Source organism: Phyllopteryx taeniolatus, chromosome 21 (genome assembly GCF_024500385.1).
Source record: "Phyllopteryx taeniolatus isolate TA_2022b chromosome 21, UOR_Ptae_1.2, whole genome shotgun sequence".
Classification (NCBI taxonomy): Eukaryota; Metazoa; Chordata; class Actinopteri; order Syngnathiformes; family Syngnathidae; genus Phyllopteryx; species Phyllopteryx taeniolatus.
The window spans coordinates 2004257-2028609 of record NC_084522.1 but is presented as its reverse complement, the minus strand read 5'-3'; the positions used below and the strand labels follow the sequence as shown (position 1 = coordinate 2028609).

Sequence of the window (24353 nt, the reverse complement as noted above, 5' to 3'; positions counted from 1 at the left end):
CTTTGGAGGCGGCTGGGAATTTACAGTTCTTGTTGTTGCTCGTGACTGGATTTGTAATGTTTTCTTCTGTTTGTTTTTTTTTCCCCCCAAGTCGGAGGGACCTGGAGATCGAGAGGCCGGTCCCAGGAAGCAACGTCAGAACCCTCAAGTGAGTCAACGCTGTTCGCTATTGGTTGTTTTGTTTTTATTTTCACGCGTTACTCATGTGCGACCTTTGACCCCAGGTGTCCGTCCCTTCTGGTGGTTGGGGACAGCTCGCCTGCTGTGGACGCTGTGGTAAGAAATGTTAATTGACACCAGTTGACCTCAACCTGGTTTGAAACCCTAATTTGAAACCATAACCTTGTATAAAAACCCTAATCTGTTTTGAAACCATTATTTGGACCCCAAACTCAGGCACGAAACCCTAAGTTGAAACCCTGATTGAAGACCCTATCCCCAATTTGAAACACTTGATTGAAATTCCTGTCCTGAACTTGAAGCACGAACCTTGGCATGAAATCTTAATTTAAAACCCTAACCGTATCTTGAACCCTAATTTTGGGGTGTTCTTGTTGGTGCAGGTGGAGTGCAACACCAAACTGGACCCCACAAAAGCGACCCTGCTTAAGGTGAGACCCTCAGGCTACTTGTTATCGTCACGGAAACAGCACCGCGCGCGCGCGTGTGTGTGTTCACCTGGTGACACATTAACCGGCGCCTGTGCTCAATCTGCCGCGCGTGACCTACTTGCGACGAACTCTCGCATCGCCCGACAGGCCGCCGGCCAAAATGTTCGACGGCCGCTCGAGCGTGCGTGGCGGCCAAAGCGCATGTGGCGTTTAATGGCACTGTGGAGAATTCAGCGTCATCTCTTTAATGGCCTTTTTTGTTGCTGTTTTGCGTCTTTTCGCCTGCTTTGTTTAGCATGAATCAAGTGCAATTTGTATATTGCACCTAATATCGAATTTATTTCTCTACAGATGGCCGACTGTGGGGGCATGCCCCAGGTTGACCAGGTGCGTATGACATCATGCGTAGATTCACAGATAGACTTGTGTTTGTTGCTTGTACTGATCAGGAGATTCTTGTAAAAGTTAATATATATATTTTTTAAATATTAGTAATAAACATGTAGCCATAAATCGTGTTATGCTATATAAAAAAAAAAGCTGAGTCTCCCTATACATTATTACTCTTTATTACTCTTCAGACTTTTACAAAAATCTTGAAATAATTTGATTTATCATTGTTTTATAAATACATATAAGTAATCATATATAATGTGAATAATTGCTGCAATTATTCTCTTGTATAGCCCGGCAAGCTGACAGAGGCGTTCAAGTACTTCATTCAGGGCATGGGATACAGTGAGTGACCTTTTAATCTGTTTTCTAATACTCTACTGCCCCCTTGTGGCCAAATATGTCTTGGCACTTGCCACATATGCAAACTCTCGAGTGTGAGGCAGACTCTGTCGTAAGACTTTTTTTTCAGTCCATAGGGCCATCTGCTGGACCTGATGGGGCAGTGCAACAGCTGCCCCACATGCAAAATCTCAACTGCTAGGCAGAATTTGAGGGGCAGGATCAAAATCTGCACTGCCTGGAAATATTTGGGGACATTTAAAAAAAAATTCTAATGATCTGCAAAATCTACAGGATCCAGTGGGGCAGTGCAATAATTGCCCCCACAGCAAAATCTCTACCATTAGGCAACATATTTTGTACACAGCGGACAGCCCATGAAGACCAATACGAGAACTGTATGAAAATGTCAATCAAACGGGTCGAATTTTCACCTCCTTCTTCTTGTTTCTCCTCGCAGTGCCGTCCGCCAGCATGACCCGCCTGCTGCGCTCTCGCACGGCGTCGGGTTCCAGCGTGACGTCCGCCGAGGGCTCGCGTTCGCGCTCGCACACCCACGAGGGCAACCGCTCGCGCTCGCACACCAACGAGGGCCCGCGCTCGCGGTCCCACACGGCCGACCACCAGCGGGGCCACGCCCCCGCGGCCGACGCCGCCCCCGCCGTGGACCAGGCCATGCTCAAGGCCCCCGAAGTGTCTTGTTAAATCGGCAACAACAAAAAAAAAACATCTTGTTTAACCCTTCTTTGTTTGCTGCACCACTGTCAACATGTTTTTAAAAAAATCTGGATTAGGAGGGTTGGACCTGTGCTTTTGGGTCTGGTGATGGTGTAGTGTGTAGATGTATCGCTAGGGGGTGACAGAGAGCTCGTGCGTCATTTTATGTCTCTTCACCCTGTTTTTTTTTTTTTGTATCAAACGGACACATATGTTGACTTCAACGCATTTTCACTCGCTGTTGGGGCAGTGTAACACTTGCCCCATATGAAAAATCTCCACTGCTGGGCAAAATTTGTGGGGAATGATTTAAAAAATAAAAAAATCTGGATCTGATGGGGCAATGCAACATTTGCCCCATATGCGAACTGCTCAGCAAAATTTGTGAGGCATGATTACAAACCCGAATATTTTTCTACGACAGCGCCATCTTCTGGGTCTAGCGGGGCGCTGCCCCCGTGGACCACACCATGACAAAGGCAGTGTGTGTTTTTTTTTTTTTTTTGTGCGTGTCCATTTCAAATTAGGGTTAGGAGGATTCATTGAACCGGTGCTGTTGAGCCTGGTGATGATGTAGTGTGTCGGGGCATCGTTAGGGGGCGACAGAGAGCGCGGAGGAAGCTTGTTGTGTTTCATTATTTGTCTCTTGCTGTTTGTTTTTTTGGTTTTTATTTACCATACTGACTGCTTACTCATTATTGCAAATTTTCGCATTTATTTTACTTTCCTTCCGCTTGGAAACAAACATTAAGAAGGAAAAACATACAACATTAAGGGACATACTTGTTTTTTTAATCAAAACCACTCTAAATCGAAAAGCTTTATTAATAATGCCGGCAGGAAAAAAAACAATTAACGTTTTTTTTATACACTTTTTTTTCTATACAATCAAGCACAACGGAACGAAGCGGCGCCATGCCGTTGTTCACTTTGTGTGTGTATGTGTGAGACATAAAATTATTGTTTTTGTTGTTAATAATAATAACAACGGCATAGAGCTTAGCTGCCGCTCTGTCTCTCTCCTCTCTTGGCTTGCACTACGTTGGCCAACATTTGCTTTTGTTGGAGCTTTTTGACGGCTTTGTAAAGAGGCGGCATAACAGTTTGTATTTATTAAGAAAAAAAATTACATTAAAAAAAAATGCTAACTTGTAACTCATCTGATCTCAGTGTGTTTGTTTGTTTGTTTTTGTTTTTCGGTTCCATTTGTCCTACATAGTTAAAATAATTAGACATGCAAAAATACTTGTTAATTTGTTTTGCATTTCCAAGTCATATAAAATGATTTTAAAAATTATGAAAAATAATAGATGAATTTCTTTCTACATTAAATAATTGAATTTTGCACTAATATAAAATGATCATATTTAAAAAAAAAAAAAAGTACTAGTTTTTTTTATTCATTTCCAAGTCCTATAAATAATTGAATTAGATTAAAATAAAATACACATTACAATAAATACAAATTTCATCCTGGCATATCATTCACGGGTTTCTAATTATCAAATATTTTTAAAAATACAATATATTCTTGTATTCCTAAGAGTTGAATAGCTTTTTGTTGCATTTACAAGCCATGTAAATGGTTAAAAAATGAAAATGACCAAATGAAAAGCATTTACACTAAAATATCATGAATATCATATATTGATTGTTTTTGTTTCCATGTCCTACGAAAAAAAGTCCTGACACTCACATTGACGTTTTCTTTTCAACTGCTTCACGAGTCCCTTGTGGAAACACCGCACGTCATTATTGACACATTTTTCCAATAGGAAATATCAAATATCAAATGAATTGGAAGGAAGCGTTCGGGGCCGGGTTAGTTCATGACCTCGGGGTAGCCGTAGTAATTCTCCAGCTCGGCGAAGATGTCGTTGGGGTTCTTGCAGCTGAGGTTGCAGAAGCAGGCCTGCACCCACATCATCTTCCAGGAGAACGCGGAGCCGTCGGGGCACGCGAACTCCACGGCCACCGTCTTGGACTTGTGCGGGATGCAGCAGCGCTCGTCCGTGCACACGCCGCAGAACTTGGGCCGGTACCGCCTGGTGCTGGTGCAGCCCGAGATGCTCATGTTGGATGCGCGCTCCTCGCGGTACACGTTCACGCACTTCTTGCCCGCCTGACCGCGACAGGCAAACCGATATCAGTACGGCGTATTATTGGGATATCGGGCAAAAAACAGAGTCGCCGGAGGAGGCGTACGCACACTTTCCCACTTGCTTGAGGGTTAGGGAGGGAGGGAGGGAGGGAGGGAGCGATGATGGAAGGGAGGAAAGAAGCAAGGAAGGAAGGGAAGACATTGGAAAGGAGAAAGGAAAAATGGAAGGAAGGAATGTAGAAAAAGGAAGGGTGGAAGAAAGGAAGAAGGATGAAGGGAGGAAGAATTAAGGAAAGACCAAAGGGAGTCAGCAAGGATGGAAGGAAGGAAACGAGGATCCATGAAAACAAAGACGGAAGGGAAGAAGGACAAAGGAAGGAAGGAAACGAGGCTGATGGGAGGATGACATGAGGAAGCAAGGAGGATTGAAAAGGAATGAAGAAAGTCGGCAAGGATGGAAGGAAGATGGCATCAAAAGAAGGAAGGAAGGAAGTGGTACAAAAAATAGGAGGTAAGGAAGGAAAGTAGGAATGAAGCCCCCCCCCCCCCCCCCCCCCCCCTCCCACACAGACAACACACACACAGACACACGCGCGCGTGAGTTATGGCGTTGCATATGTGTCCGCATTGGCACCTTGATGGTCTTGGCGATGTCCACGTCGCACGGCCTCAGGTTGCACAGGCGCGACTCCTTGACCGGCTCACAGCGCCGGTTGGCGTTGGAGACGCGCAGCGACAGGCCGCGCCCGCACGTCTTGGAGCAGGGACTCCACGACGTGGTCCGGCTCACGCAGTTCTTGTGCCAGCCGCTCAGCTCGGCGGGGGGCGCTGACACACGCGGAGAGGACGAGCGTCGCGCTTACTCACACGAGTAAAGAGCAACGTTGAGCTCGATTATCTACAACTACAGCCGTGCGGTGAAAAACATCACCGCGACCAAGTCCGGCTCCCCGCAACGCTTTTCGCCGACGACATCGGCGGGATCGTCAGCGCGAGGAACGGTACAAATGTATCACATATCGGCATTCGATTACACATACGAAACGTAAACATTGACATCATTTAATAAATCATAAGATAAATAAAAAGGATCATTGCTGTATACTGTAGTGATGCATTTTCCTGGCTTTTGAGCGGTCTTACCCTCCGCGACGTGTCTGGGCGCCGTCTTGCGCCCCCTCTTGGGCTCGTCGCAGATCCACTCGTCGCAGCACCGCCCTCGCACTTTGACGCGGCGCGGGTTCTGGCACCAGACGCGCGGCGGCCTGGACTCGGTGCAGAGCGGCACGCAGCCGACGGCGCCGTTGACGCACACGCACTGGTACTTGCAGCTGGGCTGGAAACTCTGGCCGTTGCGGTAGATGACGCCGTCGTGCTCGCAGCCCGTGCCGACCGTGTCTAGCGGGAGAGCGGGTACGGCGGACGCACGTGAGGCGACGTGACTTCTTGCACATTCTCGGTCATCCGGGTCACGGCTATCGGCCAAAGTTCAACGGAGGCTCTTCTCGGTCGTGGACGTTAAGAGCGCTGGCGTAAATGCTCCTCCCCTTTTTAGAGGACGCCTCTCTGTCCAGAATGCCCGAATTCTCCACCTCTGCTTTGAAAGACGCCACGAAGGAGCCGATTCGCCGGCTCCGTTCAACTTTAGCGAACTCCCGTGACCCGGATGACCGGAGAGGTCAACAGACACTTGGCGGAGGTCCGGGACCAGCTCGCGCGAGCGACACTTACATGCACACGAGCCCTTTTCGTACCTCGGCTTGTCCGAGCTGTAGTCGCAGTACAGCCCCTTGTGGCGGTCGCAGGTGTCCGCCTCGTTGCACTCCTCGCCCACCTGCCGGGCGCACGCCTTGCAGCAGTCGCAGCCGTCCGTCAGGAGGCTCACGCCCGGCGGGCAGGCGGGGGGCCGGGCGGGACACTCGCAAGGCCACCGGCAGTACTGCGTGCGGTTGTAGGGCCACGTGACCGCCGGCGGCGTGGCAGTGGAATTCTGGGAGGAGGCCTGCCGGACAGGAAGTCGGAAAAACGTAAGACTTCGGACTGGTTGAGCCATCGCAGCATTTTATAGCGGGCGACATCGGGATTACGGTTTCTCTTAGAAGTCCGTTACGACTGTATGTCATATTATTTATTACATATCGTCACTGTCGGGCAAAATATGTTCAATTGTGTGTTATCGCTCGCGTCACTCATGACTCTTCGACCTTTTAAAAAAAAAAAGTTTGGGAAGCTGATGGAACCAAAGTTGTGTTTGTTTCAACACGGAACAAATGTTTTCCACGAATGTTGGCGCCAAACCCAACGGCAAGACTTCAGCGTAAGTATTTTGCTACACGTCGCCTAAAGGTGACACAATTTAAAATGAGATCTTTTGGTTTTTTTTGCAGCTAATTAAAAAAAAAAAAAAAAAGCGCCTCGGCACGTTGGCTCGCCGCTTCCTGTCGCCTTAGGGTCACGTCCGTGACGGACGGAACAAAAAAAGTGTCCTCGGGTGATCTTTAAATGGGGATTCTCGACCCCCCCCCCAACGAGACCGGTCGAGTGCCGCTCAAGCTCGGCGTTGTGTCGAGACGTACGCAGATCCTGAAAAGGACCTGCTTCCTCATTCCAAAATGCAAGAAACGTGTCGAGGAAGTGGATCGTCGTCGTATAGACGCCATTTCTGACCTTCAGGGTTTCCCTAGCAACTCGTTTCTATTTAGTTCAGTTTAAAATAAAAAATAAATAAAAATGAGTGACGCAGTGTCCCGGACGGCCACACAGTGTCGCCAAAGAAGACCGAATGGAGAAAATCTGCCAAATGCACGTTGAAAGTCGATTCCGAACGTGCTTTTGATTATGGGCGCGCACAGTTGCATTTGAATCTATGCGTTGAGCTCGCAAAATGGTGTACCTGCTGAATCCCGACTGCACTGAGAATCCACAAAAGCAGGCGACTCATCCCTGGCGAGGAGCGTCACGCGCGCATCCACTGCAAAAGCGCCGTTCCAGCTCCTACGCGCGGCGCCAGTCGCGCATTCTGCACCCGAGCGACATTCAACGCTCCCGGTTTTCTCCCGCTGCTGCCCTTTCACTGCTCGGCTCCTCCTCCACCCCCAAACTCTCCTCCTCCCCAAACTCGGACAGCGCTGCCTTTTCTCCTCCTCTCTCCCACGCTGCTCCTCCTTCTCCTCTCAGTCCCGATCCTCCTCTTGCCTTCTCCTCGATCTGGTTGGGCTTCTCCTCGACTTCTTTTAGCCATCCCCTGCTCCTGCTCCTGGTCTGTGGCGCTCTCCCCAACCGTCGTCCTCCTCCTCCCAAGTGTGGTTCTTCTCCTTCTCGTTCCGGTCGACCCCCCCCCCCCCACCCCCAATACTTCCGGTTCTCCTCGTCTCGCCGTTCGTCCTTATCTCCTTCTCATCACTCGTCTGGTTGCTCGCCCCCGTCTCTCGTTGTCCTTTCCCTCTGGCCTCCTTCACCTCTTGTCCTACTCCTCCATCCTCCTCCTGTTCCACTTGAAGGTCCACTGGTTAGGGTTCGTGGGTAGACCTCAAGAAGCTCTCTTTTCAAAGTCCTTCACCAGGGCCACATGTTCTCCTCTTTGATATCTGCCACAGAGAGGAGGAGGTTGACCGAACACGATTGACTTGATTTAAACATCTCCCCCAAAATAACGTACGTTGCATCCTCTTTAATTAAGCAAGCGTGAAATTGTGCTCGTGGCTTCTTTTGGCTTGTCACAAGGCCGAATGTGAGAGTGCAACTCGGAGGTGGTCGTCATCCTGATCCAGCAGGGCACTTCCTCATCATCCTCTGTGATGAAGAAGAAGAAGAAGAAGAAGAAGACACGAACCAATGCTGCGTTCCAGCTGTCGACTGCACACATGGGCGACATCAATCCGTGATGTCATCCAGATCCGAGGCGAAAAATCTTTTCCCGCCTATTCCCGGCCGTCTCGTTTTAGTTTTGCTTGGATTGGTGTCGCATCCGGCACCGTCTGGATGAAATTAGCACCGGAGAAGCAGCGAAGTCTGTCGGACACGAGACTCCAGGCGACGCGGAGTCTGACGCTAACCATCGGAGCTAGCCTCGGCGTGCTTTGTGTGTCTTTGCAGTCAAACATGCGAGCGATGCGAGCCACCGCTAAATGCTAAGCGCCATCGAGTGTCAACAGATGCACACCGTCTCGGGCTGGAAAGTGAAAAACCCCTCGCTCGCGCCCGAATTCACGGAGATGCCCTGCAATCAAGGTGCCTTTTGGGACAATTAGCGCTTCGAAGTCAACTGGCGTCGGAAATCCACATAAAAGCAGGTCACGTGTAAAAAGACAGACGTTAAGAGCGTGCCTGATAACAGGAAAAGGTTAAAAATGGTAACTAATAAATACAGAGAACTTAGTCAATTGTGAAGCGAATGTTTGGCGAGATTTCAAGCGAGGTTACGAGCTCACGCGAGGGGCCTCTGGGCCTCTGGGCCTCGGCTGCCTTGTTTATTTGAACGTATGTACAGACCGCTCGGGTAATTATAGCCGCTTTATATAGCCGCGGTCTCCAGCTCAGGGACGGACAAAAAAAAAAAAAAAAAAAAATCTGCAGCTCTCCGGCAGGAATGCGGCAGCCTGGCGTGAACTCGCATCGCACGCAGCGGGGTCAACAATGGGTCGGAAGCATCGGAGTACGATGGAGCAAAGCGTTAGCCTCGTGTCATACTGAAATTGCTAAAGTCATTTTGAACTTACTGTTGCAATATCAATACAAAATACCAAAGTGCCCGCTATAAATGTTGATTTTTATTTTTTTTTTTCCCCCCCAAAAACATTCAAATATGACATAGGCAGCTACGCTATTAGGCTAACGGAAAGAATAAGACAAACACACAAGATGAGTGAAAAGGACGAGCCAGGGTGGCTGACTAAATGTGGGCGGGGCATCACCAAAGCAGGCAAGTAGCTGATTGGCTGTCACCAACAGGTGGAACACCGAAGAAAGCAAGCATGTTCTGAAAATGTTCATTCAAACAACAACGCACGCGGAGGTCATTTGTATCCCAAAAAAGATTCAAATCTGGAGAGTCACGTGACGCTAAAAGTACGCGCCGGCGAGACCACGCGCGAAGACGACGGCAAAACATTTCGGGTGCGACATTCGAGGGGAACGTTTGCTGGGTTTTTTGCCATTGCGGAAGAAGAAGGGATTTGGACGCGGCGTCGAAAACAAACAAAAGTGTTTCTGCGGGTCGATCTGGCTCATAAACGGACGTCGAGCGTTTCTTGATAGTTTTCTTGTCTCGGGAGTGTCGCCGCCGGCCTCTGGGTTCGCGGCGGCTCAAGAAAAAGCAAAACGACGCCCCCCCCCCCCCAGTGAAACTGAGAACAAAAACCTTGCTCGTAAGAAATTGGAAATGTTCTCAGAGGACTCGAAAAAAGCTGGAGGACAAGGTCAGCGTTTGAAGGTCGCCCGTGAGAGCGACGCGCGGATGACGTCCCAGCGATCGTTTATATGCCGAAGTGCTCTTCCCGATAAATGAATCCCATTGTTCGGGCTGAGTAAACGAATGGCACGCACATCCTGGAACATTTGTTCCGCGCGGCGTTCTCATGCCTCGGGAACGGTGCTGCAGTCGACCGCGGTGAAATGGAGCGCAGACGACTCTTTGGCCCGCGATCTCGTCCGATGTGAGTCAGCGGACACGCGTTTGAGCTGAGAAAAGTCGGAGCGCCGACGTCCTGAAAAACAAGCGGTGCTGCGTTTCAACGTGACAAATTTAGGCGCAGCAGTAGCTCGCTCGAGTAGAAGACAAATTCTTTTTTTTTTCCCCCCGACGTGCACTAGCATCCGTGCGAATCTACGCCTCTCTACATTTTTGGAACGGTTAATCACGCAGATCGGTGTTATCGTTTCGCGCGGCGGGCCCGCTTGCTTGATGTCCTCCATCTGTTGAAAAATTCCAAAGGTTTGAGGGAATTTGGAGTCACTGTGAAATCGTAAACTGGATTTAGAACAGAACACAAGAGCTTGGCATGGCTAAAAGTGAAAAAAATAAATTTAAAAAAAAAGCACTTGACAACATCACAGTGGTTTACACAATGACAACTGACAGAAAAGCGAGCGAGGGAGCGAGCGAGCGCGGTCGAGGGATGACAGAAAAACCTGTAAGCAATTATTCCGTTTGCCTTTTTCCGGATCTGCCGGTTCAAACGTCAGCGAAGTGTGAACACAAACCAGTCGACACCGGAACAGTAGCACCACTGATGCGGCAACGCCGGCTCATCCTTCCGGGAAGCGAGCAGGGAAAATCGGTCCGTCGTTATCGTCGGCAAGATATCGCCATATCGATTTGTTCCAATTTTGAAACGGCATGAAAAAATGTCAAGAACGGAGCTGATTGGCATAACTTTGTGTTAACAGCTCACCTATTTGAACATGTTTTCCGTTTGTATTGCAGATTCCCAATCGTTGATATTATCGTTGGAAACTGATCGCATCGTGATGGACTCGGAGCAGTTTTAGCAGAATCTGTCGCGCAATTCGATCGCAGCAGCACAGTTGCGGTTACGTAAAAAAAGGATCGGTTTTTTTTCGCCTCGCTTGGCTTTGGCGACTCTGAAATGACGACAGTGGAGAAATCCTGGCGATCGCCGTCATGTTTTGGAACGCTTCTCGGAGTAAGGAAAAAAAAAAAAAAAAAAGTCAAAAGATCCTTCTGGAAGTGCCAGTGGGGGAGAGCGCAGCGATCGGAAAAGAAGGCCTTCATCGCGCAATAGCTGCTCGGCTCGAAGTAGGTTCATCTTCGGTAACCTCGCTGCAAAAGCAACTTGGGTGTTTTCTCCCCCCCCCCCCCCCCCCCCAGCGGGCAAATCAATGCTTGAATATTCGAAAGGCGTTATCAGATGTGACTGCGAGGCGGGCGGACACGGTTTGCACGGGTGCGCGGTGAAAGCGCACGCGGCGAAAATAGCTCCCCGCCACGTAACGACGGGGTAACAGACGATGACGCGGCGATGAATGCTCAACTCGCCATCTGGACGGCTGCAGGGAGCGCACGCTCATTATGGGCTCGCCAGAGACGACTGGCAAGGTAACCCGTAGTTACCCTGGCGTTATCCCTCCCTTGAGGTGGTGTCGGCGGGGTCGGAGGTGATAAAGCGCACAGGTGGGCCCTCGCGGAAGCACGCAAAGCACCTGACGGGATTCCCTTTCCGTTCCGAACCATTCTCCAATGCCCGCACCGTGTCTCGAAATCCAGATCTAGTTATTCTTTTGGATTCAGCATCGCACCAAAGGCCGACTTTAGCGCTCCGCGGCGGCCAAAACAGCAACGAGGTTAACAAGTGCAGTGACAACAAACACGTAGAGGGACATAACATCTGCGCCCAAGGAAAAGCACGGCCCGCGTCACGCCGCTCAGTCTTGCGGTTTCCCCGACGCAGTGAAGTCAGACTTGCTTCTGCTTTTAGACGCTATTCGCAGCCACGGAGGCGCTAACTACCAGTGGCGCAGCATGCGGAATGTCTATCATTTAGGGTGAAACAAACCCTGGAAAAAAAAAAAGGAACCCTGACGAGCATCTGGGGATTTGGGCTTGTCAGAAAAACAAATAAATGATGGCAAATCCTTCCAGTGGGTAATTTTGTCATTTTTGATGGAGGCTGTGGAAATGTCCTTTGCAGCATTCAAACGCGTCCAGACATCCGTCTGTGGCCCAAGTCAGCCACAGACGGAAAGCATGTGCCTTTACAAATCCGTTGCCCAGAAAACTGCTTGCGCATCAATTGAGCGACTAACAAATTGCTGCTCGGCGTGCGCCAGAAATCAAACAAAAAACAAGCAAGAGGCCGGTTTCGAGGAAAGTCCCGGACAGACATTATTATTGGCTTCGTGGGACCCGTAAACACCTGCTGTTGGGATCGCAGAGGATCTAGATGTTCATCTGTTTGGTTCGCCCACCCACCGGGTGGACTCCAAACCTCAAATTTAGAACGAAAGAAGCTTTTAGGATGAAAGGCGAATCCACCGGGAAAAGTCCCAGTGATCGCATTTGCGCATTAACCCGATCTGTACGACCGAGAACCGACACAGGCACCGAGACCTCCTGTGCCAGCCGAGATCTCAATACAGCAATCATCACAAATGTATTATTCAAACACCAAAGGAAGGTCCTCTTCCTCATTTGGTGGCAGGAAGTGGCCTGCCGAGCCGTCGGTCGGAGTCACGCTCGAGTCATCGCTCTCCTAGACTCAGCGAGTCACCGCCGAAATGATCCTTCACGTCTCTGACAATGTAAATGTCACTCAGCTTCCCCTTTGCGCGAGTGTGTTAAGATCGTGACAAGCGCGGAGGACGCGAACGAGGCAGGCGCAGCTCTCCGACTTCAGGATGGGTAACGTGATGCGAGGCGTGCGCACCTGTAACAACCTCGACAGCGGCCATTGTGGCAGTCCTGCGGAAGGTGAGATCTTGAAAGCACGAGTAACTCCAGTCGAACGTATGACATTGTCGGGACGAGCCCCTCTCACACTGTCAAAGACGGCCGATTTACGGCTTTTCTGAACACGCCAGTGTGAAGGGTTATGTAGAGAGAAGAGGGGGTTTCAGTTGAGCCGGGAAATTCCCAGCTTCTAAGCTCAAATCAGAGGCGTAACAAAGGCCAGACAGCGACTGTGTTCAAGGAAAAAGCAGAAAGTCGGAAGAGGGGTGTGAAGTCTCAGCGTCCGAGGCCCAGGCGAAGAATGCCACATATTCCCCAGAAACTGATCCTAAAGAAGCTTGAACGACTGATTGGGGGTTTCAGAGGCCATCGTTTGACGTGTCTTTTGTTGTTGTTGTTGTTATTTTTGGATAACGATCTGATCTCCAGACTCCGAGGAAGACACGGCGGTTGTGCTCGGCGACTACCCGCCTCCTGACGTCAGCGAACCCATCTTTCGGATGGGGGAGAAGCTCGGCATTGTCGCACAGTATGCACGTCGCTTTGCATTTTGTACAAACAAGACTTGAGGGCACTTCTGACTCCTTGTTGCCCTTGCCTTTCTCCGGTGTGCAGGGAGGGCTACTGGAGGAAAGCCCGTTCGCTCCAGACGGGAAAGGAGAACTTCATCCCCGGGATCCATGTGGCCAGAGTGTATCATGGGTAAGTACAGCTCCAAAAATACAAAGTGCGGAATAAGGCTTCCAGAACATTGTGTTGTTTCTTCCTTCAGGTGGCTTTTCGAGGGGGTGACGAGGCAGAAGGCTGAGGAACTTCTACTTCTACCTGGAAACAGGGTGGGCTCCTTCCTGGTGCGGGAGAGCTCCGCAGAGCGAGGTGAGGACGCTCACGTCTGCTAGCTCATAAGCGCTTCCGATATTCACCGTACGAAGCGTTACAAGCTTTCGGTATTTGTTCAAACGTGAGCCTTTTCCCCTCACGACAAACACTTTTTTGTCTGCAGCCCTCCCCGACTCATGCAAATGTCGACGGTGACTAAGCGTGTGAAATAAATTAGCCGCGTTACTGCACAGGACTTCAACTTCTGCTTTTTTTTACACCGCTGCAACTTCCTGCACTCTGACCTTACGACTACAACGGAAAACTCCCGACAATCTCGAAAGGCGTGTCGCGTCTGTTTGTAGGCATGTACGTTCTGTCGGTCAAGCACGGCATCATACGGCACTACCGTATCTCCCGACTGGACAACAGCTGGTACTACATCTCCCCTGGCCTCACCTTCCAGTGCCTGGAAGACCTGGTCAACTACTACTCGGGTGAGTGCGTGTACAAAAAAAACCCGACGCGGGCCTGAAACCCGCGTTAACAACACTTGACGGCGGTTCCGTTCTTCATTGAAAGACTTTGCGGGCGGTTTGTGCTGCGCGTTGACGTCGCCGTGTCAGTCCAGCCGAACGGCGCCGCCGACAGACGATCCGCCGGTTGTCGCGAGACGCCGTTTGGACTGGAAGGAGCGAGACGGGTAAAGCCGAACCAAGCTCGCCACCGCGTGGAAACCCCTCATTGACTGTATTGTCTCAACTTGTTCCGAACCAGGACGCGGCCGCCCGGCGACGGCGTGCTAAGCTACGGCATCAGGAACAGCGTGTCCGCATACCTGTCCTTCTCCGAGTGTGAAGAAGCCCGAAGCAGGAGGGCGCAAAGCAGACGGGAGAAGGGCAAATCTCTTTACGGGCTCCCTGAAAAGAGCCCGGCGAACATCGACTACGGCGCCCTTTAACTTTAACATTTCGCAAAGGGGGCGGCATCGCTCAACGACAACACAAAACTGTTGGACTGGACTGGAAAACTTCCTGTTGGTTTCCACCGTCAAGTTTATGTGCTGTCTTTTTCCGCCACGACGCAGACGTTGTGAAAGTTTCTCATTTGAAATTTCCCCGCAAACATCCGGCCTGGCTTTTGCTTATTTGCCGAATTCCCCCAGCGTCATTCATATTACTCATCGGCTGTGTGGTGTTCGAGTCCCGCGACTGCTATTCCCGATTTTGTCCGCAGAATGTAAATATTGAGCAAGTGTAACAATAGCAAACACAACTTTGCACTTTATAAGCACAAACAAAGTGTGTAAATAAAATCGGCGCCTTCGGCCTGCTGAAGTCTGAGAATGTAAACAGTCAGTGGGAGAAAGTTGAGCTGTTCGAACATCTTCACAGTTTAACAAAAAAAAAACGAGAAAAAAACATTGTCAGTTTCAGTTTCGCTTGCGGATGTGCTTAACCCCCCGCCCCAAGTCGCAGTTCCGCGTGAAAGGTACTGACGCAGAATACAGCGGACAAGCGTATTTCCCGGCTCGTGAGGTCGCATCAGGGACAAGAGGGGAGTTGCGTGAAAGGGAATGGTTAGCGGAAATTTGCCGTAAAAGAGGCTCGGGATTCCCGCATGATCCTGTACTACAGAACACGCCGAGAGGAAATCCTGCATCTGCGTCTTTGCCCGCATCGGCTATAAACGTTAACGGCTTCTTCCTCGTGGCCTTTACGATTTGACAAACGTGCAAAAATGTTCCTTACGGAGCGAGAGCGGACGAGTCAGCGTTTCGTTGGTGCAAAAAGCGCAGGATCAAATAATGTCTGCTCTCGTAAAAATCAATGGCGCGTGACTCGTCGGCGGAAAGCCTCGTCACCTCCTGTGGGCGCTCGTGTAACGTCATCGTTGCCGCCGGCAGTTGTCGGCCATTTCGTTATGACCGTTACTGCCACCTACAGGACAGGACCGGACATGTCTGATTGCTCGGCCTTGGCGGAGGTCCGTGCGCTTAAAACCCGGCCCACCCATCTGTGACGTGATCAAACAATTGTGTTTATTGCAGAATCAATGCGAATGTGTTCATTGAATTGATTTCGAATTGATTTCTAATCCGTTCATGCATTTGCATTTGACCTATGTCAACGAACTGGCCCCCCCTTGTCCATTTTAGAGATGACCTTTGGCCCACAAACGTTGGGCCAGCTCTGCATTAGGTGGCGGAGGTGTCCCTAATGTTGTGACCGGCGAGTTTCAGCCTCTCTCGATCCAAAAAAAAAAAAAAAAAGGGTGATTTAAAGGCGGGATGAGAGGAGGAAATGAAGCAAGCGAGCGATGGTGTCACGGCCTCGGTCGTCTAATCTCCACATCCTCCCGAGCAGCTGTCCAAACGTCTGACTTCACCTCCAGGATGGAAGGATGCAACACGCGCACTCCTGCCTGCGCGTTGCACTTTCTCGCTGGCCAATTCGCTTTTGCTTTGTCATATTTTGCATGAGATGGTTACGGCACAATTACTACAATGCCATCAACCGACCCCGTGACCTGTGATGTCACTAACAGAGGAGCCATTTAGCCCTTTATTAAGCTATCCTTCCTAGCATGGTCAGGCGTTCACGTGGGCTAATTAGAACCATAACGTCATTGATTATGGCATACAGTAATTGCCGCGTAATTACCGATATTATGGCTTGAGCAGTCAGGCTGAGAAGCGTTGCGCACTTTTGCGTTACTTTCTTGTATTTCTTCGCCCCGACCGACGTCGTTTGAGAAGAGCCATTCGGCAGCGCATCAGCGCGTCGTCCCTTGCAAGGTGAGACGCGCAACGTGGGCCAAGTAGCGGGGAGACTGGTGGCGGTTGGGGGAAACGGGAGGCCATATTTAGAAAGAAAACAAAAGCGTTTGCACGTGGAAGGTCTCAGTGCAGCCCACGAGGAGGGACGGGCAGCTCAAGCTTTTCTGGGAAGACGTCGGGGGGAGAGTATTTGGATCGAATTTCAAGACGGAACATCCGCGAAATAGTTTCGCATTCGTCCTCCTTCTTCTTCTTCTTCTGGCATGGTGCGTCGCCAAGCGTTAACGAGGCTGGCTGCTGACTACGCGTTTATTCACGTCAGCCTTGTAAAAAGACAGTCATTAAATGTTATTACCTGCCTTATGAGAAACGTGGCAAAGTGGAAACGGTTGCAGCAATTAAGGCAAAATGAAGGCTCGGGTCTGGTTTAAACACGCCAACTGAAACCTTTGAAATACCTCGGGGGGGGGGAATAGTCAGACACACTCACTCTGCATCCTCGCTGGCTGAGGGTTCGTTCTTTCCACTGCCGCGAGCTTCTGGCTGAAGCTTCTCTGAGAAACGACACACGGCCGGGGACCAGTCTGACAATGAAGATGAACAAGGTGGATGAAATAACGGCAGGAAGTAGTCCCGTGATTGATGGCCACGCATCTGCTAGTGTTGAAATGTGCCACTTTTCCGAGAGAAAAAACATGAAAAATGTCTTCTCAGACGCTTAACGTCCTTGCTAAGAACAGGAAAAATGTTCAGTGTCCTATTAATTATAACCAGACGCAACTGTTAGCTGCTAGGCGCTCTCAATCACGCTCACGAGTCGGACTGACGCTAATAAAAAGCTTCACGTCAATGCTAACCCGGAGAATCCACGAGCCAACAAGTGATGTTCATGCTAATAAACAAAATGTCAACGCTAGTAGGCAAGGTCCACGCTACAAAGGGCTGCCACTCGCGAATCTCTTTAGAATCGGTTATCCTATTGATTCTTCCATCGATTGATCGCCCCCAATAATTCCAATGATGAAATAAAACGCTTTCATGCCAACAAGATATGCCAATGCTAACAAGCAGCGTTCATGCTAACAAAAATGTCAACGCTAACAGGCAGTATTGACGCATCGTCCATGTTGACTAGCGATATCCAATCTAACAAGAAATGTCAACTGACAAGGGATATCCATGCTAACAAGCGACTACAATGTTAGCATCTCGTTAAAGTTAGTAAGTAAAGCACCAGGCGACTAGAATGTCCTCATTTTAGTCTCGGCAAGCCATTAGTCAGATTTTTTTAACGCAACTTTTCAGTATGTCTAAATCGCTAAAACCCCGAGGGGGCAGCGCTTGATGGGAATAGTTCAAGGAGTCGAGAAATGTCTCATCATAAAGACGATTTATAGCGACGTCTTCGCAAAGCCACGGCAGCGATTGACTTGAGCGAGGCCTCAGAACACAACAACTTCCAAATGATTGATTTCGTGCAGAGAACGCGAAAAATACGCCACAAGAAGCTAAAACACGTTTGCTATGTGAACTCTTTAAAAAGGTCAACAATGTGATGGATGAGCTTCTCGTTGCCACGGCAGCCACGCAGAAAAACACAAAAGCACTTTTGGCAACTCGCGACACGTAGGCGTGACGCTAAAAAAAACACTCCATTTTTATTATTTTAGCAATGAACTACACCACAAGCTTGATATGAAAGATAAACACATCCATATTTTCGCTAATTTTGCCGATTTTCCAGGATCCAATGATCACGTTTAGGCGCTTCAGCGCCGCTGTCGTTTTTTGCCATGCACTTTACGAAGGACTTTCCTGAACTATGAAGAACTAAAGTCAAATACTATCTTCATACACAAGCTTGCCATTGTTGCAATTTTCCAGGAGATGAATTTCTTCCGGCTTCTGATTGGCTACAGCAGCCTGACAATTCGGACTTGAATGGTTTATGACGAGCGAAGACGCATCCTGGCCTTGGCCCGTCTCCTTCTGCGTTTCCTTATCTGGCTCTCCGAGCTGCTGGACCGGCTCCATGTGCAAGGAGGCGGGGGGACGTGCGGGGGTGCCAAAGAAGAAGCCGAGTGTGGCGCTGGTAGCCGACGTGGAGCTACGTGCGCGCGCCTCGTGCGTGACGCTGCTGCGGACGCTCCAGCGACGACGACGGCCCGTCGGTGAACCTCTCGGGGAGGAGCGTTCCAACGATAAGTCGTGAAATGCGGGGAATGTACGCAGACTGACAGATGCAAAGATACAAATAGATAGCAGAGCACCGCTCGAGGCTTACGATTGCCCAAACCGCAATAACAGGAGCGCCGAGGAGCCCGCTGGCGATCCTCAAGGAATGGTCGACACTTATGTCGGGATCATTATTGGAACTTTTACAAGTCCAAAATGGTAACATTAGCCCCCCCCACCCCCGCATCAGTAGCAGCACAGTGACAAGCTGCATGTACCTTTAAAGGTACATACAGTCATTTGGCTCTACGGGCACGCGGGGCAGTGACCCACCAGCACCGACAAATGTGAAAGACGTCTCTCAAACTTATTTATTTATTAAAGCGTAGTCTTTAAGTTTGACATTTGTCTCATAATCACTGCAGTGCTGTTTTTGTGTGTGTGTGTGTGCAACTTCCTCTTTATGCCGACTCTCCCTGTCCTTTCTCTGCTAGGGTGGGAAGCCACCGTCAATTTACTATAGAAACAGCATAATATATATGAGTAGCAGGGACCAATGTTTTTCGGGGCTCAAATGATTGTGCCCCACAAAGTCTGCCTAGCAACAAGTAGTGTGGGACCATGGGGTAAAATATTCAAACAAATTCTTTAGGTTCCTGCGCTTCTTATCTTGCTAAGATTTTACTCTGGTTGTCATGTTTTATTATTTAGTTATTTTACTAATTATAACCCCTCAAGGTTAAATTCAACTGACACTCTACACTGTCTCTAGTCTGCCTAGCAACAAGTAGGGTGGTGGGGGACGACTAACAAATTCTATTTATTGCTGCGCTTTCTAGCTAGCTAAAATGCAATTGAACTTGTCAACATTTACGAGTAATAATCTTGATAATAGATATACACTGTCTTCGAATTTTAAACTGAAACAATTCAGAGAGCAACAGTAATGTTCCCAGTAGCGTGACCAAGTGGTTGGTGTGCCCCCATTTTGCGTCCATCTCAAAACACGAAGGATGACACCGAACGCTTTTTTTTTTTTTTTTTTTTTTTAACATTCTCAGGCTGACGCAACATTCTCCCGTTAGGTCGAATATTTCCACCCGACCGTTGAGGCTTCCGTGTCGCGTGAGACTCATGGAAAAAGGCAACAAGGCGGCCCCGCAACAGCAAAACTTTCCGTCTCGGCAGCGGCTCAATGCACACAGTAAGATTCACGGAAAACTCATTTGGTCCTCAAAACGCCTCACGCACACACACTCGTTCTCTCTTTTGGCGAGCAAAGATGATGTCATCATTACTCAACCTCTTTCGCGTCTAATCCCACACCTGACACTTATGACTGCGCTGTATGCAATTGATATTATATTTCCATATCGGGGGTGGCAAAAGTGCTCACACTCCGTACTTAAAGACACTCGTGCAAAAATATATTTGTAAAATAGAGGTACTGGTCCAACTCATTAAGTGAAAGTAACAATGAAACAGATTATGGGAAAAAAGTCAAATTAATTTTTACTGTCAAAGAGTTTTTGTTTTTGTCCCCCCTCCAATCCACATTTTTAGATTATCAGTGGCCTGACAACACTGATGTTGGTTACGCTAGTGTAACAAAAATGCCTTATAATTGCCATTATTTGTCATTTTGCCCGAGAAAAAAAAAAATGCACCAACTACGATCCCAAAAACACTGTAATATCATTTCAAACTCATGGCTTACAAATTATTTGAGTTGGGAAAGTTGCAGCAGAAGTACAAGTGTGAATGCACATGCGGCCAAGACTCTCTGTCCCCTCCACTAACAACCCAGGCTAAACTTCGCTGCTCCCAGACATACAAAGCTGTTCATTTCTCAGTGCACATGTATCACCTCAACAGACATAGTTCCATGACACCAATGCGGTTCTTATCAGCCAGTGCTTTGCCGCCCTCTTGTGGCATTTCACAGTGTTACAGAAAGAGCACCGAAAATAAAGAAATTAAATAAACGAAAATAAGCGGGGGTTAAACGTATTATGGAAAACTGTATGTTTAATATTTGTATACAAATAGTTGGACAGTATCCTGCAGTGCCTTCAAGTGTGGAATTAAACAGCCAAGCAAATATTTAGTTGTTTGTTTTTTATTTTTTGTTTTGTCTAGTTGTTGTAGGAAATGTGTCTGCCAGGGAGGCGGAAGTATTTCTGTGGCTCGGTGAACAAATGTCACAAACCAGTTAACACTGCAACGGAATCTCAATGGGTGCGCCGTTGGCTTCTGCTGAAGAATGTCACCGACGTGATTGTTTGGTGAAGTTGTTGCCCCCAAACACGAGCGGGACGGAAATTCGGCCCACTTGTGTTCAATTTAACAAGAAATATCGACAAACGCTGACTTACCTGATAACTTAGTTTCATTTAACATATCTTTTACATATAAAAGTTACATGATAGGCTCCAGCGCGCACGCGAGCCGAGTGAGGAGAAGCAGCTCAGAAAAGGGATGTTACGCTTTGCGTCGTCTTTGCGTTCACGCGGAACAAGACAAACCGGAAACATTGTCCGGACGTTTTTGTTTTTACAGACGGACCATCTTCTTGTGTTACACCGATTCCTGTCCGACGCGAAACAAACAGTTTCGATTTGAAATAATCGCTGGTGGCGGTCACATTTTTTTCCAAACATTTCATGGACGACGAGGAGCACAAAGATGCCGAAACCGCCGCGCCTTCGGTGATCGACCGTTACTACACACGATGGTACAGAGCCGGTAAATACAAACGAAACGGTGCTCGTGTAAGCAACCTGTTAGCCTAGCCTAGCGTGTCGCTGTCGTCACCTTTTGCATAACATTAACGAGTCATTGGCTCCAAAATGTCAGAATTACCTCCTTTTAATTGCATGCTGATGACACTACCATGAATAATGGCTTGAAAATAAAGTTTAAAATGACCATATCGTTGCCATTAATTAACAACTCTGTGTATTTTATTCATAATGATAATAATAATAATGTATGTAATAGATATGAAGGGAAACCCGTATGAGGACCATTGCATCCTTCAGCATTCCAACAGGTAACTATTTGTGCTTTAGTATTTATTTCATAAAGAATAACTATCCATTACAAAAAAAAAAAAAAAAATATATATATATATATACACACACACACACACACACGTGTGTATATGTGCGGTTGTTTTGTGTCTTCAGGATATGCGTCATCACCTTGGCCGAGACTCACCCGCTGCTGGAGAAAGGGCGAACCATCGCAAAGATCGACTACCAGATCAGCAACGGCTGCAGCCGCTTAAACAACAAAGTGTCCGGAAAGTCCAAGCGGGTAACGCCGTGCACCCTGAATGTGTATTTTTGCTTTTGAGCCCGTCTTTTTACCCCTTTTTATTGCTGCGCGTCCGCCAGGGAGGTCAGTTCCTTACCGAATTTGCTCCTCTGTGTCGGATAACGTGCACGGATGAAAGAGAGTTCACCGTCTACAGGTGAGCCCTCCATTTTGGATCCCAAATTCTCATGTGGAGGATTTTAATTGATCCCAATCTGTCTATTGTGGCAGCTGCATCAGGGGACGTCTTCTGGAGGTCAACGAGAACATTCTGGAAACGCCGGCCCTCTTACAGGAGAAGGTAAACATGAGTTTTTAAAGTTTCTTTTTCTCATCATAATGTCAAATACCGTGAGATTCGTGGTGCTCCGTCTGCGCAGCCATCCACGGACGGTTACATCGCCGTCATCCTGCCCAAGTTTGAGGAGAGCAAAAGCATCACAGAGAACCTTCTGAGTCGGGACGACTTTGAAAAGCTCGTCGCCGGACGAGACGCCGCGCAGGCGACGGCGGTAACGCAACCGTCCTGACGAAGCCTCGTGTGAAAAAACAAAAAATGAAATGTGGAAGAAGTGTTGCTCTGTGCCTTCACGCCAGCCACGTCTTTGGGTACACTGTGCCGGAGAATATTCAGCATAGGTTGGAGTGTTGACTTATTAGACATTTGCATTTGATTGGGCGAGTCCACTTTTGGGGGACTAATGGAAACAGGCAAAACGACCCAAAACTTCTGGGCGTGGATTCTAGAGACTTATTATTATTTATTTTTTTTGTGGGTCTAATCATGACATGACGGCAACAGCAATTTAAGCTGTTAGTTGAGTTTCTTCAAAGTTCGCTGCCGCGCACGTGGTGGAAAAACCAAAAATGCTTCCCGATGAAGTGTACAACATTTCGAGGAAATGCGGCAGACTTCCTGAGACACGGCTTCCTTCCGAGTTTTGCTCATGACAGACACGTTGCTCCGGGGGGCAACTTATTAAATGTTCTCGTTTTATGGCGAGTCATCCAACTGCGTCACCGCGCTACGCCCGCAGGCTATGACAAAAAGTCAAAATGTCTTGCAATTTTTGGGAGCAGCCCTCCGTTTAGTGTACGTGCTTCCGATTTTGCAGCAGTTGCGAGAAAACAAATTCTCGGAGCTGTGGGAATGGTCAAAAATGACTCCTGGATGGCCACCTTAGTGTCTTTTCCATTCTCGCCTACAAAATGTCACGTTGCTTAGTTCAACTCTCTTGTATTGGTTGTAATACCTAATGGCGGTTGTATAGAGTGAAAACATTTGAGTTTGAAGCCTTATTTATGGTTTACTTAAGTTTTGGGTCAATGGCAAATCATGTTTAGTTTTGTATAGATGTCACTACAAAACAACCAACAGTGACGTAATAAAAAATAGTTTATTATTTAGCCATCGTGTCATTTTTTTCTTCTCCTTATATCCAAAACTAAAGCTATGATTTCTTCACGTCTGAACTTTCCCAGCATCCTTCGCTGCTCTCAGTCTGAGACGAACAACAAAAAAGCAGCTCAACACAAATTGATGCGCGTGCACTTCCATTTGAACACTCGTCAGTATGCATGGCACGTAATGCTTACAAATCACTCGTATGATCATATTTGGCAATTACATGATTATTATTATTATTTTTTTTTTAGTAGTTATATGGCACATAGTGTGTAACAGTAGCGGAAAATGGACACATCACGACAAGACGACAATCACGTAGCTGGTGTGCAACATCACAGTGGATATCAAAAGTCTACACACCCCTGTTCAAACATTCGGTTTCTGTGATATAAAAACAAAATATATATGCTACTGAGCGAGTTCATTACTTACTGATGGTTAGCTGGTTACAAACTGGGATGTGGCTGTGTTCAGAATAAACCAATCACATTCAAACTCATGTTAAATGAGAGCCAGGATTTAAAGTACCTCTGATGAACCCGAAATAAAGTTCAGGTGTTCCAGTAGGCTTTCTGACATTTTAGTTTTCCATCACACAGTTTCCCACATGCGTTTGGGAGATTTCAAGTGTGTTTTTGCAAAATGTATAAACCAGGGTTGAACTTTTCTTCCGCTGAAACTGGGGCCTTAGTCAAGGCGGAGGGAATTATGAACAGTTCCAAATAGCAGGCAGTGCTAGTCAGTCATGAGTCTGAATGTGATTGGTTCATTCTGAAGAAAGCCACGTCCCCACTTGTAAGAGGGTGCGTGCATGCAATCTCAGTTATTATTGAAGACATTTTTTTTTTTTTTTTTGTATGTTGATCTCATTTGTTTACAGCACAAAAAGCGTGCATTTGAACAGGGGTGTGTAGACTTTTTATATCCACTATATTTGTACAAGACAAAACAAACATGGTCGATGTCACCGGGGGCAGGGTTAGTTCTTGATTCCACTCGGGCGGCTTCGTCGGGGTAATAACGCCCTTCCCGGCCCGGCGCGTCCGTTAGTTGCTCTCCAGCAGGTTGAGGCCGGACAGGTGCTGCTCGAAGGGCTCGACGGCAAAGTCGTCGCCATCTCGGACGGGCGTGGGGGCGTCCGGTCGCCAATCCTGCGGCGAGCCCAGGCCGCTCCGCTCGGACTTGGACTGCGAAATGAGGACGTCTGTCATAATATCTGTCTATCAAATAAACACAACAGCCGCTTTTCATATTAATGCTATTTCAGCATTTATTTGACATAC

At 48.2% G+C, this 24353-nt stretch overlaps 5 protein-coding genes across 26 annotated transcripts in view; 3 read left to right on the top strand and 2 right to left on the bottom strand.

Moving 5' to 3' along the window:
• ndrg1a (N-myc downstream regulated 1a) overlaps positions 1-3222 on the top strand; it is a 14443-nt gene extending 11221 nt beyond the window's left edge. For all 3 annotated transcript variants that reach the window (XM_061760103.1, XM_061760105.1, XM_061760104.1), the window contains 6 exons: positions 92-148; positions 225-276; positions 564-611; positions 963-998; positions 1298-1349; positions 1807-3222. In XM_061760103.1, the coding sequence (XP_061616087.1) occupies positions 92-148; positions 225-276; positions 564-611; positions 963-998; positions 1298-1349; positions 1807-2051 (490 nt within the window). In that variant the 3' untranslated portion in view covers positions 2052-3222. The remainder of the gene's footprint in view (positions 1-91; positions 149-224; positions 277-563; positions 612-962; positions 999-1297; positions 1350-1806) is intronic.
• LOC133471009 (CCN family member 4-like) lies at positions 2869-20846 on the bottom strand. Of its 2 annotated transcripts, XM_061760107.1 has the most exons (7): positions 20720-20846; positions 7823-7956; positions 7058-7751; positions 5896-6166; positions 5308-5562; positions 4799-4992; positions 2869-4185 (listed from the first exon to the last, which is right to left on the bottom strand). In XM_061760107.1, the coding sequence occupies exons 3-7, from the start codon at positions 7103-7105 to the stop codon at positions 3886-3888; spliced, it is 1068 nt and encodes a 355-aa protein (XP_061616091.1). In that variant the 5' UTR covers positions 7106-7751; positions 7823-7956; positions 20720-20846; the 3' UTR covers positions 2869-3885. The 2 variants fall into 2 exon arrangements, with proteins under 2 accessions (XP_061616091.1, XP_061616090.1); XM_061760106.1 differs by lacking the exon at positions 20720-20846 and having other exon boundaries at positions 7823-9467.
• Positions 10575-14727, top strand: sla1a (Src like adaptor 1a). 4 transcript variants are annotated; one of them, XM_061760111.1, is made up of 7 exons: positions 10800-10921; positions 13001-13100; positions 13187-13273; positions 13344-13447; positions 13756-13887; positions 13973-14093; positions 14168-14727. In XM_061760111.1, exons 2-7 carry the CDS (start codon positions 13072-13074, stop codon positions 14349-14351), a joined length of 657 nt encoding a protein of 218 aa, XP_061616095.1. In that variant the 5' UTR covers positions 10800-10921; positions 13001-13071; the 3' UTR covers positions 14352-14727. The 4 variants fall into 4 exon arrangements, with proteins under 4 accessions (XP_061616096.1, XP_061616092.1, XP_061616095.1 ...); XM_061760109.1 differs by lacking the exon at positions 10800-10921 and adding an exon at positions 10977-12592; XM_061760108.1 differs by having other exon boundaries at positions 10588-10921; positions 13187-13447.
• abitram (actin binding transcription modulator) lies at positions 14875-23069 on the top strand. Of its 3 annotated transcripts, XM_061760120.1 has the most exons (8): positions 14875-16435; positions 18054-18393; positions 19430-19548; positions 21345-21396; positions 21533-21662; positions 21743-21819; positions 21894-21963; positions 22043-23069. In XM_061760120.1, exons 2-8 carry the CDS (start codon positions 18383-18385, stop codon positions 22190-22192), a joined length of 609 nt encoding a protein of 202 aa, XP_061616104.1. In that variant the 5' UTR covers positions 14875-16435; positions 18054-18382; the 3' UTR covers positions 22193-23069. The 3 variants fall into 3 exon arrangements, with proteins under 3 accessions (XP_061616104.1, XP_061616106.1, XP_061616105.1); XM_061760122.1 differs by lacking the exons at positions 14875-16435; positions 18054-18393; positions 19430-19548 and adding an exon at positions 20860-21078; XM_061760121.1 differs by lacking the exons at positions 14875-16435; positions 18054-18393; positions 19430-19548 and adding an exon at positions 20860-21089.
• The window catches only part of ctnnal1 (catenin (cadherin-associated protein), alpha-like 1), a 24231-nt gene continuing 22918 nt past the window's right edge, over positions 23041-24353 (bottom strand). For 12 of the 14 annotated variants that reach the window (XM_061760066.1, XM_061760067.1, XM_061760068.1 and 9 more), the window contains one exon: positions 23041-24290. In XM_061760066.1, the coding sequence (XP_061616050.1) occupies positions 24117-24290 (174 nt within the window). In that variant the 3' untranslated portion in view covers positions 23041-24116. The remainder of the gene's footprint in view (positions 24291-24353) is intronic. The other 2 variants (XM_061760070.1, XM_061760077.1) reach the window with 1 other exon arrangement.